At 34.6% G+C, this 12,380-nt stretch overlaps 2 protein-coding genes across 2 annotated transcripts in view; both read left to right on the forward strand.

Moving 5' to 3' along the window:
- Window positions 1–1,922, forward strand: part of CPB2 (carboxypeptidase B2) — a gene marked incomplete at its 5' end in the record, with an annotated part of 39,984 nt that extends 38,062 nt beyond the window's left edge. The window contains one exon of the mRNA XM_079903400.1: window positions 1,405–1,922. Coding sequence (XP_079759526.1) covers window positions 1,405–1,589 — 185 coding nt within the window. The 3' untranslated portion in view covers window positions 1,590–1,922. The remainder of the gene's footprint in view (window positions 1–1,404) is intronic.
- A 436-nt stretch (window positions 1,923–2,358) lies between these two features.
- ZC3H13 (zinc finger CCCH-type containing 13) overlaps window positions 2,359–12,380 on the forward strand; it is a 93,794-nt gene continuing 83,772 nt past the window's right edge. The window contains exons 1-5 of the mRNA XM_079903343.1: window positions 2,359–2,733; window positions 5,897–6,066; window positions 8,626–8,751; window positions 9,087–9,196; window positions 11,829–11,940. Coding sequence (XP_079759469.1) covers window positions 8,635–8,751; window positions 9,087–9,196; window positions 11,829–11,940 — 339 coding nt within the window. The 5' untranslated portion in view covers window positions 2,359–2,733; window positions 5,897–6,066; window positions 8,626–8,634. The remainder of the gene's footprint in view (window positions 2,734–5,896; window positions 6,067–8,625; window positions 8,752–9,086; window positions 9,197–11,828; window positions 11,941–12,380) is intronic.

Here is a 12,380-nt window from a genome sequence, read left to right on the forward strand (position 1 = left end):
ACTAATTATAAAGACACAAAGAAGCAATGATGGATAAACAAGAAGGTTCAATGTAAAGGAACTGAGCCTGGAAGTGACATCATTAGAAGGGAATAGTGAGTACAGAAAGACACTCAGATATATAAGATCTAGTGTCTCATAAAGAAGGCATTTCAAACAGTTAAGAATGTTAGACATTGTTCAATTAATAGGGTTGGAAAAACTGGTGAGTTACTTAGAAAAAAATTGTACTTAGATTACTAACATGTCTTTCTCCAAAATAAATTCCAGATACATAAAATATTTTAACATAAAAACACTGCCATAAACCAAGTTGAAGGCTAAATGACCAAATAAGAAAAAAAATTCTCCACATATTACACAGGGCTAATAACACTAATGCTGCTTTTATAAGTAATCTATAAAATGAATCAAGAAGAAAAATGAGCAAAGACAATTGATAAAAATATAAAGATGGTCAATAAATATACAAAAAAAGGTTCAACTCACTGATAATCAAACATAAAGACAATTTGATATTATTTTGCACCCACAAAATTGCCAGAAATGTATAATTCACATGGATGGTATGGGAATGGAGCATGGGCATATTCATACCCTGCTAATGGAGGTATAAATTAGTTCAATTCTTTTGAAGGCTATTTGGCAACGTGCAGCACAACAGCACAACGTGCAGCTCTCCAAATAAATAATTATTAAAATTAATTACATCCAGCTTTACAGAGCAATGCTATGAGATCATTAAAAATGATAAGGTAGGGCTTCCCTGGTGGTGCAGTGGTCAAGAATCCACCTGCCAATGCAGGGGTTATGGGTTCGAGCCCTGGTGCGGGAAGATCCCACATGCCACGGAACAGCTAAGCCTGTACGCCAGAACTACTGAGACCATGTGCCACAACTACTGAAGCCCGCGTGCCTAGAGCCCATGCTCCGCAACAAGAGAAGCCACTGCAATGAGAAGCCTGCACACCACAACTAGAGAAAGCCCGCGCGCAGCAAGAAAGACCCAGTGCAGCCAAAAATGAAAGAAAAAAAATGATAAGGTAGATTTGAACTCATTAATACATAAAGCTGGCCAGGATAGATTATGTTTAGGAGTGTTCCTGAATATCTTGTATAGAATGATCTTATTTATGTAGGAAAAATATGTTAAAGTATGCACTGAAAAAGAAAGCACTAGAATATAAATGGTGACCATCACTCCTTGGTAGGGTTATATGGGTAATTTTTATTTTCTTCCTTAACCTGCTTTCCTTCAATCTCTATTTTCTTCCACAAACTTAAGATTATTTAATAATCAGAAAAAAGCAAAACTATTTTCATTTTTAGGGAAAAAAATCCCATCTTGTTAGTTAACTTGAAACATCTGTATTTCAAAAAGTAATTTCTTTTTTCTTTTTGTAGATCTAGCTCCTGGAGGTTCGGATGACTGGATCCATGACTTGGGCATCAAATATTCGTTTACAATTGAACTTCGAGATACAGGCAGATACGGATTCTTGCTGCCAGAGAGTTACATCAAACCCACTTGTACAGAAGCTTTCGCTGCTGTCTCTAAAATAGCTTGGCATGTCATCAGGAATGTTTAATGCCCTTGATTTTTTCACTCTGTTCACATATTTTAATTTACTGATTCCAGCCAAACCAAATCTTTGTACCAGTTTCTTTTTAAGTTTTATCAGTTTTCATAAAAGGTTTTCCCATTCCTTGGTTTTGTCAAAGAACAAAATAAATGCTACCTTAAAATTAAGGCAGACAAGGGTTCACATTTCTTTTTCGAGAGGCTAGGTACTGATTTTTTTCTTTGATTCGCGACATTTGACTAGACATCTCAAGCAATTGTAATACCTACTTTCATGCAGAGCATTGCATCCTGAACAAGAAAAGGAAAGGCTGTCACAAGTACATTAAAGATTTCTGCTCCAAATTTACAGTAAGTTTCTGCTAACGCCTTTAAAAACACACCCGTGCATTCCGTTTGCGCCACTGTAATAGACGATGGCCGAGAAAGCAGAGGAGTGTGAAAAACAGGACAAATACCGCCTGTCGCTCCAGTTCAGCTGCTCAATAAAAACGTTGAGCGAATGAATGCAGTTATCTTCGACAGCAAACGTGGCATTTTTGCATATTCACAACAGCTGTCTATTGTGAGAAATTATGTAATAAAAGTAGAAAACGCTTTCTCTTAAATCCACTGTTAATTGGGAATTTTCTCTCTCCCGGGTTCCGGGTTTCTTTTCCAGGGCTAGCTCGTTAGGCACAGGTTTTTTTGATTTCGACAGCACGCCTAGGACGCAACGTTACGCCCAGGGGACGCGTCCACAAAGGGGCGGTGCATACGCGCTGACGACTAATCTGGCAGCCGGAAGCTGCCTCGGTCTACAGAGGAACAGGGCGAGCTCTTGATTTCCGGCGGCATTTTGAGGCGATCCTCTTAGCGGCCTGATAGTGTTTTCCTTGCGTCTTCTTACTCTCCAGTCTCTCTTCGTTCCTTTTTTTCCTACGTCCCAGGCTCGCTTGACCCTGGCGAAGCGGCAGGCGGGTTCCGCTCCCCAGCCATCCCGGAGTCCCTCGGTAGCCGAGGACAGGTTCCCGGGAGCCGCGCGCACCTCCTTCTCGCTGTCGTCTTCCCGGGGCCAGGCGCGGGGACAGAGAGTCGCCTCCCCCGCTCCTTGGAGCGGCGGCGGCGGTGCCACCTCCGGACTGCGCTTGCGAAAGGAGCTCAGCGAGGAGGTAAGTTTGAACTCCGTGAATTGGCGTGGGTACCGGGGGAAAGGCGTTGGGTGGGCCCGGGATGGGGAGGCCCCGCTTGTCCTCCATCCCTGCTTGGGTCACGCCGGAATTTTGAGCTCTCCTTGAGCATTCCACCCTTAACTCTGCAATAGATCCCTGTGCTCCTGACTGGTTTCTCGCCCTGGTTCTGATTCTGGCGAGTTTGCCTAAGGGGGCAAGTGGATTCAGACTGGAGGCTTTGTTGGGTCACTACCATTTGATGCGAGCCTGGGAACTCTTGCGCGGTATTCGCATTGGAACGAGATGGAAGGGTGCCGGAGTATGGTCTTAGATTGAGAAGCTCCCTCTTTACACATTCCAGACCCGTTAGGGAAAGGTATCTTACTTTTGGTTATATTTGGTCTTGGTTATTTCCCGGCAGTGATTACGACGCAGGTGCTCGGAGTTGAGGAGTGTTACTTTATCTTCACAGTCCCTAGGTAGTTACTTTTGGCAACTATCTGTCAGAAACCCGGAAAGGTGAATGAAAGGAGAGGCTCTGATGTTTGGCATTGTCTCTTTCTAAATAGCTTAAAATAATTTATGTGGCTGGAAAATTATTCAGAGTCGATATCACGTGAATGATATCGGTAGGATCTTGTTTGTGGAGCGTAGTGTCGAGCCATTCGGTTATATCCCGAGGTTTTCAGATAATTTGAACTACTTTGAAAATTATGGGCGTACGCAACCTCTTCAGGTTTTTGATTGTTTTGAAGAAATAATTTAAAAGTTTGGAAAAATCTTCACACCTCAGGTTTTCAAAGTTTTGCCAAAAATACTGTTGCAGTAAATCCAAATGCTTATGCAGTACAATCCATGCGTATGTATGTGGTGCCGGTTCTCGGAGTCTGGTTCTGCAGTGTTTGAAATTACTGACTTTAGAACCTAAGCGACAATGTTTTGGACAGTTTTGTGGACATATCTCTAGATTTTCGAATAATTTAGAATTTAATGAAATATTTCGATTATAACATGACAGTTTCACAAAGAGACTAAGAATGTAGGTGCAGGTATGTAGCAATTTGTGTCTAAAAATAGTTGTATTGTGAAACTAAGACTTTTACTGTGGGAATCTGGGAGGATCTAGTTTTTTCAGGTGCATGCCTCTTACGCGCTTCCTAACTATCGGTGATTCGAAATGAACATTGATTGCGTACTTTAAGATATGCAAATTTATCTAATTTTCATATTTATAAATTAAAACTAAAATCCCACAGGTGGATGCTATTTTACTTTCTGTACAAGTTATCAAACATTTAATAAGTTATCGGTGTTAACTTGTATTGTAATATGCACTGACATTTACATATAGAAAGCAGTTGTTTAACATTTATTTATAGAATTGGTTTTCAGTAAATTTTAGTCTTTCCTACCTCCCCCAAACCCCACTCTGCTTTTCATATAGAGTTGAGTTGGAGCTTTTTCAGCAGATACTTAGTAGCAGTTGAAATGTTAACTGGTGTTGGTATATATAAAGTGTCTTCTATTCTTTTTTTGGTCGTTTTGTATGTTGCAGTTCTGTTTATTTCACTTTATAGTAGTTGCCAGCATGGGATATTCTCCCTGCATAGTCTTTTTAACAAAATGTATTTTCTGCACAATGCTACAATATTGCCTTCCTCACACCTGTGTAGTCAGTTTAGTGCTGACGATTCTGTTTTGAATTCAGTTTGAAATTGTTTTAGTCTATCTACATATAAGCAATTGGCAAGATTGTTCAAGAAAGTTCTTTTTTTCTTAAAATATGTTAAGAAAAAATTCTCTCACACTATGCAACAAATAAACTTAACTGTTTTTCTTTCAAAACTAAGAAATATAAATATGAAGAGGTCTTATTTTTAATATAACACTTTTAATTTTAGGATGCCAGTGGATATTTATTCTCCTACCAGTTAGTACCAGTAATTATGTAGCTTTAATTGCTTAGTTATTTCACAGTTTCCTAATATGATGGTGCTACTTATCCAGATTAAAGTGTTTTATGCTTTCATTTATGCTACCGGAAGATGAGAACTCAAAAAGATGTAATTGTGGATTGCAGTGAGAATACTAGAACTAATAAGTTTTACTGACAAGATTTTAGTAATCAGGGTTCAGAAATAATTTAAAAAGAGGCCCCTGTGTTTCTCCCTTCTCAGTCATATTTATAGCATGAAGCTATGAGTACATTGTGATATTTGTAAGTTTCCGGGGGAAGGAGGACATTTCCCATTTATTAAGACTTTTTGTTGTGTCTTAATAGATTTAAACTTTGTGTCCCATGTTTTTCATTTTCTTTATGCCGCGCGGCTTGTGGGATCTTAGTTCCTCTGACCAGGGATCGAACCTGGGCCCTTGGCAGTGAGAGCTCAGAGTCCTAACCGCTGAACCGCCAGGGAATTCCCTTCATTTTCTTTTTCAGTTGAAAAAATATTAAAACTTCTGATATTTATTTACTCTACAAATGGAGAGGAGAAATAGGAGAATAACTCAACAGACTTTTACCACTGTCACTCTGGCTTTGCTAATAATGCTCGTGTTTGGGAAAGACATGATAATGTGAGTGGGAGTGTGATGGTTACTTAAAACTAAAGAATAAATTGAAAACTGAGGGAAAGCCTTCAAAGTCTCTGAGATAGGGAAGACTTTAATATTTATATTTTTTCTTATTGTTTCTAATTTTTCTCATATATTTTGAAGCATTTACTTCTTATTGAAGTCTGTTCAGATATTAATTGAAACAGTTTTCCTCCTCTCATTCAAATCTACATTTTATTCTTTTGTGGTTTATCTTTCTCTTTGGGCCCAAATTTTTAGAGTGAAAATTCTAATCATCATATTAGATGGTAACATAGTTTTAAATTAATATATATGAGCAAATGTTTTCCTCGTGTACTGTAGGTTATGTGTATATATTTAGAAAAATGGGATTTAAAATATTATATTTTGTATTTGCAGGCATAAGGCATTTTATCTGTGCAAAAATCATAAATGTTTCATAATAATATTTAGATAATTTGTTGACTACTGATAGAAGTTCCTAGATAGATGATCAGAAGAATTTCTGTTTCTGTCAATTAGAAAAGTTCGATTTCTACTTTTATTGCCTCAGGGTTTCTTTTCTTTCTTCTTTTTTCCTGTCTAGGACCTCCCTGTAACCTAGACCTGGTCCTCAAACTCAGTGTCATTTTAGGCCAAGGTCTGACACAGTTGGACTCTCTGAGAAAAGAGAATACGTCTTTACTTCATTGCTGTTCTTCCCTGAGTTGGAAGACTCAACAGTAGCAGAAGTAAAACTCCTGGGATAATCACTATGTAGGTGAATCTTGTAGTTCTTGATGTCATCTGTAAGAGCTACCTTGTCTCTGTTGGAAGGAACTTTTTTAGTGTCAAGAATACAAGTAAAGGGATAAGATTGGATCATTAGTCCTCACTTGATTGTCTGTCGCAGTCCAAACCCTTTGAAGTCTTCAAAGCTTATGTTAGGGATCTAGGATGGGAGAGAAGCTGTGAGACCCTGCTTTCCAGCAGTGGGTCAGAGGAGGAGAGGAGTGCTGATTCAAGCAACAGATTATAGGTGGGGAAGAGAAACCGTAGAGTTAATAATACCTGGAGCCCTCAGAAAGACAAGAAAAGAGATATGACCAGTGTTTCAAGTATAATAATAAATAGCTTGTTACCCCAGTTGTGCAAAACACTACTGTTGATTTTTTTTGGAGGAGGGAGGGTGTGTTTGGAGTAGGGGCATGTTGGAGATAGAGATTTTGGGGGCAGACCATTTCCACTGATAGTGGAAGGAAAAATGTAAGCTTAGGGTTACTTGTCTTGATGCAGTGTGGTGGGATGGTGTGCCTGTTTCCCAAGTTGTAGATAACTAATAATAACTAATAAGAAACTTTTAGAACACATTCATTTTTAAGTTTATTAATAAATGTTTTTAAAATTGAATTAATGAATGAGGATTTCAATGTACACCTGTATGTTTTTATAGTAACAGATAATGAGACTTTAAAAATTTGTTTTTGTTCTAACTTTTTCCATACATTTTGTTACATGTTTACTTCTTATCGAATCTTACTTATAAATTATAAAAAAGTGTTTTTCTCAGTTAAGCAAAGCTCTACGTCTTCTAGATCTTTCTCAGCTCCACTTATCGCTTATCTTGGCTTTTATTTATGTTCAGTAAGTCAAATGTACATGTGGAATTTACCAACTTTTCCTTTATAAATTCACATTTGGGCTGAGAATAAGCTCAAGAAAAGTTAAATCAAAGATTATCTTGCAATACTCACTATAGTGTGGAGGGTGGACCTCATAGTTCCTTACTTGATGAACAGTTGATACATAAGTGATTTTATGTTGCACAAATTCTTGTCCACTTATGTGACACTGTAATTTTTTAAAATTTGTAATTACTTTCAAGTTACCTTTTTTGAATCACTAAAAATTGATTGTAATCGTAATTAATGATTACATTGTATATTAGAAAATAAGAATATAAATTTTTCCAATTTAAAACTACCATATTATATCATATCATATTTTCCTTTTGGTTCATTACCTGTTAATTTGTCAAATGTCCATATTCTTTGGACCTTTTCAAAGTGTGACTTGACAAGAAGTATCTAACTGGACCAAACATTGTAATTTTTTTTTTTTAAGTTTTGATTCTGTACTACCATGATTTAATTTCCTTTTAAGTGATAGGACCTTACTTTGAAACCGCATTAAAGAGCATTTGTGAACTTTATAGAGACCAGTTCTTTACCAAATGGAACTTTTACTTCTTTAGTTGACATCATTCATTCTAGTAACTTTTGACTACTAACAAAATTTCAACTAATATTTAGTGTATAAAGTGTGATACGGTTTAGTTCCTTTTTCTTTCTCTTAGGCAGTTCCTACCCACTTCTCACAGTAGTGTACTCTCTAGATTATTCTAGGTCTAGAATTTAACATTGTTTTCTAACATATATCATAGTGCTGTTATCTGATATTTTCATTTCTAGTTGAATCACCTGATTGTATATTTTAGTTTCTAATGTTTTATTTACTTTTGTAAAATATTTTTATAATTCATCTTTCTTTTCTTGTTAATAATAATGGTAAATAGCCTGTTTATTTCTTTTAGCATCTTTGACTTTTATGTCAATTCAGTGCAGTATAGATTATCAAAACATCTTCACTTTTTCTAGTTCTACAGCCTGTCATATTTTGAAAGAAGGTCACTTATCAACATTGAGGGTTTTGTTTTTTGTATTATTGCAAAATAAATTTCCTGATTATGCTGTTCTTCTTTGGCTTCTGTAAGACAAAGAAAATATTTAAATAGTATTTTTCTCCCAAGCTGATTTTTGGGACATAGCTGATGTTATCACTTAAACTGTGTAAAACATAATTTCTACTCTGACTAAAATTCTTACCTGATTTTATTTTTGGCAAAGCTTTCTTTAACCATTAACTAGTTGATGGAGAATGATAGCATAACTTTCTTTAAAAGACAGTTATTAAATTTTGAAACAACTTTTATAAGGAACTTAGAAACTAAACATTTTATAGTGTGTTTTCTGAAATTGAATGTACTATGGAAACTTAACTGTGTGAGTAGAATCTTACTCACTCTGTAGAAGAGGTAAAATTCTAGGCAAAAGATTCAAAATTGTTCTAAATTCACTAATAAGGTATGTCTTAGAAGATAGTTTCTGTTTACCTCTGTTTACTTGTGACCTTTCCTATGGCTTTTTTCTTCTGAGAAAAATCCCCTGTAATTTTGCAGTGTTATCTTATCTACCATTTTATCTACTTGTAAGTTATTGGCTCAGTTATTTAAAACTGAAGAATTTTACAGTTTGCCTCTTTCTTTTTTGGTTAAAGTAGTACAAAATGTCAAAAATTAGAAGGAAGGTCACAGTGGAAAATACCAAGACCATATCTGATAGCACATCCCGAAGACCCAGTGTATTTGAGAGGCTTGGACCCAGCACTGGCAGTACAGCAGAGGTGAGTTGTCACTAGTACAGTCACAGGGGTTCTCTTGAATTCCTGTACTTCAACTTCTTATTTATATCACAAAAGTGAATAGGTTGTTGTATTGTAGGAATATTGGTTTAGTAAATTTTTTAAAATGTGTTTCATAAAAAAGGAGTGAGATGGGCATTAGGGTTTATGGGCTTTTTTTTTTTTTTTTTTGATGTTTTTATTATTTGGGGAGTAATATATCTCAGGTTAGTTGGAATTTTGATAGCATTTATTTAAATTTTGTCCCACTAGCATCTTTTTTTCCAGAAATAAATATGACTAAATATGAAATTTACATAGTAATATCTGTCTCTTAGACACAGTGCCGTAACTGGCTGAAGACTGGCAACTGCCTCTATGGAAACACATGTAGATTCGTACATGGCCCTTCACCCCGTGGTAAAGGTTATAGCAGCAATTATAGAAGGTAAATTGAGAACTTTGAATTGTTCATATACTATTAGAAGATGGCTTTTGTAATTTATCTAGTATAAAAATCTGAAATACTACCATATGTTTGGTCAGATTTTCTATTTTGGTGGTAGTCTTATCAATAGCAAAGATCGACACGATCTTTTTAGTTGTTAATTTCAAGATTAATAGAGATGTTTGCTTTAAAATTAATTTGCTCAAAAATTTGTTTTTGTAATATATGTATGGCTTACTTTCGTGCCCTGCCCCGCAATTATGTATTAAAGTGCTGTTTAAGACGGCAGAATTTCATGGATTTGCTTTTAGTGAGGAGAGACTACATTCAACTCTTAAAATAGTAGAATTTAAATAAGTATAATTTTAGCTTTTTAAGATGTTCTAAATTCAAATCGTAATTACAAAAGATAATCTAATGCAAGCTCTGTAGGTTAAAATGCATTTGCCAAATCTCTTATCACAATATATTGAGGTAAATGAAAGTATGTATTTATATGTGGATAAATGTACTACCTATTTAGAATATCATTTTTCCTTTAATAAAGGCAAGGCTAAATTAGACTTTCCTAACAAAAATCTTTTATTTTTCTTTTGGCTCCCTCATGATGATTTTGCTATGGTGTTTAAAGATGTAACATACATAAAGATTGTCACAAAAGCAGTTTAAACTTGATTGGTAAACAACTGATTTACCTAGTCCTAAAATTGAATGTGCTGATTGCTTTGGCTTCAGCGACAGTGTAAAAACTGAACATTAGCATTTGGAGATTTCCTTTTTAATTGGGTGAATTTTTGTGTATGTGTATGGATTTTGAAGTTTAACAGAACTTAAAATTCAAAACCTTAACATTAGCTGACTTTCTGTTCACTTAAATGTTGTACATTTTTAGGTTATTTGTGATGCTGAGTACTCTGTTTTATTTGTATTTAGATTGTCATCTGTCCCTTCTGTCAATGTGGGAAAGTTAGTCTTTATAAGTTTAATACCTGTATAAACAAACACATACCTGGGGAAACTGTTTCAATAATTTTAATGTTTTGCTTATATTATTACTGTACTTTTAATACATGCTTTACTTCATCTGTGACATTAACATACTCAAAATTTTTATACAAGAGATGGTTGTGCGGCAAATGGGCAGAGAAATTTGTCTAAAATGGAAAAAAATAGTGTCATTACTAGATTTAGAATAAAGGATTTTTTGTTATAATTTTGCTATTTTGTGCATTTTTCCCCAATAACTTCCTTTGTATTTGTGTATTTTCCCTTTTTTTTATAAGGAAGAAAAATATATTTCATAATGTGATTCAGAGATGGAAAGAAAAGTAATGTATTTCAGAAATGCTTACTTAGTCACAAATCATTTAAGTCACTGAGCATTCACTGTATGTAGAGCATTCTGTTAGGTACTGTTTAGGATAGAAACAAGTTTATAATACACTGTCTTATTATTTAAAGGAAACTAGGGCACATAAAATTTACATGTGCATCATAATTATAATTTAAAGCATTTAAATGCTTGTCCTTAATAAGATCCATTTACCAGTTCAGCTTTAACTGTTAAAACATTTAATATAGATCTATAAAATGTGCATGTAAATGTTAATGAGCTCCTTTAAAGTGAATTGACTGAAATTATTTTTTCACTAATCATGTGATTTGTATTAATGATTGATAAAGGACTCGATTTGATTGAACAGCTATTACTTGAAATAGATGTCAATATTTTTGTAATCTGTTTATATATTTTAAAAACATACACATTTTTTTTTGGTGGCTAAAGAGGGACATATCATTCCTTAACAACTGTTGCCCTCTTTTAATGGTGCTCTAGGAATAGTCTATAAAGGCAGTGTGTTTTCTACCTCTGCTTTATTTTTCTCACTTAGTGATGGTGTGAAAATAATTGAACATCCATTTATCAAATTGCTAATATAAATTATGAAGCTTTACCAGTGTTAAATATAAATATGTATATTTTTCCTTAATTAAAAACAAGAGTATAAAAGCAGAGTATAAACTCACTGTTGAAAATCTTGCTTTGAATTTTTCAACTGCTTTCTACTCTGAAATAATTTCAAATTTAAGAAGAATTGTAAGAATAACATTTGCTTTCATTCTTGAGATGCATAAAATATTTTCACAGTTGTTGATGTTGCATCCAACCGTATACATGTATATGATAATACTGTTGTTTCTAGATTAATTTTGCAGTGCTGTGGTTTAAAACTTTACCTTCCTACTTCTTGCTTTCAAATATAACTAATATATTTATGTGATTCATAGGAAAACAAATTAAGCTATTAATTACAAATTCCTTTCTCTCAACTCACGTATAGTTTCTTATTAATATCACCAGTACCTGCCACCCCATGGAGTTTTAGTGTATGCATTTTGGTTGGTATTGGGAGAAAACTTGTAAGTGATGCTTATATTTTTTTATATATTAATATATAAACTGAAATTTATTAATTGTTTTTCTGAACTTTAGGAGCCATGGATAGTAGAAAAACTATTTTGAGATTTGTGAGGTTATTTCTGTAAATATATTCTTATAAAATGTTATATAAATATAGATTTTTGTTGTTTTGTTTTGTTTTTTGTTTTGTTTTTGTTTTTTGGTTCAAAGGTCACCAGAAAGACCTACAGGGGATCTTAGAGAAAGAATGAAGAACAAACGCCAAGATGTGGACACTGAGTCCCAGAAACGAAATACAGAGGAGTCATCCTCACCTGTTAGGGTAGGAATGAATTTCCCCAAACAAAGTTAAATTTCAGTAGTGATTTATTATTTATGTTCTATTTTAAATATTATCTTGTGTGCTAAATATATGGTAAATGTGTAATATTGCATTACAGTGTTCTATATGGATAATGTAATTTAGAGGGAAAAAGTCCTCTGGAAAAACATAATTCTTACCGTTTTAGTTCTTGGTGGTAGTTAAAATGAAGGGATCTGGTTGGCAGAGCTCAAGCTGAACTTCATAGGGTTTCTGTGCCATGGTGGACATCATGAGTATTTAAATGTATTCTTAAGTTTTTGGAATTCAGCCAGCCATCATTTCCTGCTTGCTTCCAAGAAGAGTTGAAGTGCCTTGCAGTACAACACTTTTAAATTAAAACAGTGAAGGCAAGGCATGGTGGTGACAGAAACTGAACTAGAAAGCACATATGATCACAG

The sequence above is a fragment of the Stenella coeruleoalba genome (genome assembly GCF_951394435.1).
Source record: "Stenella coeruleoalba genome assembly, chromosome: 18".
Classification (NCBI taxonomy): domain Eukaryota; kingdom Metazoa; phylum Chordata; class Mammalia; order Artiodactyla; family Delphinidae; genus Stenella; species Stenella coeruleoalba.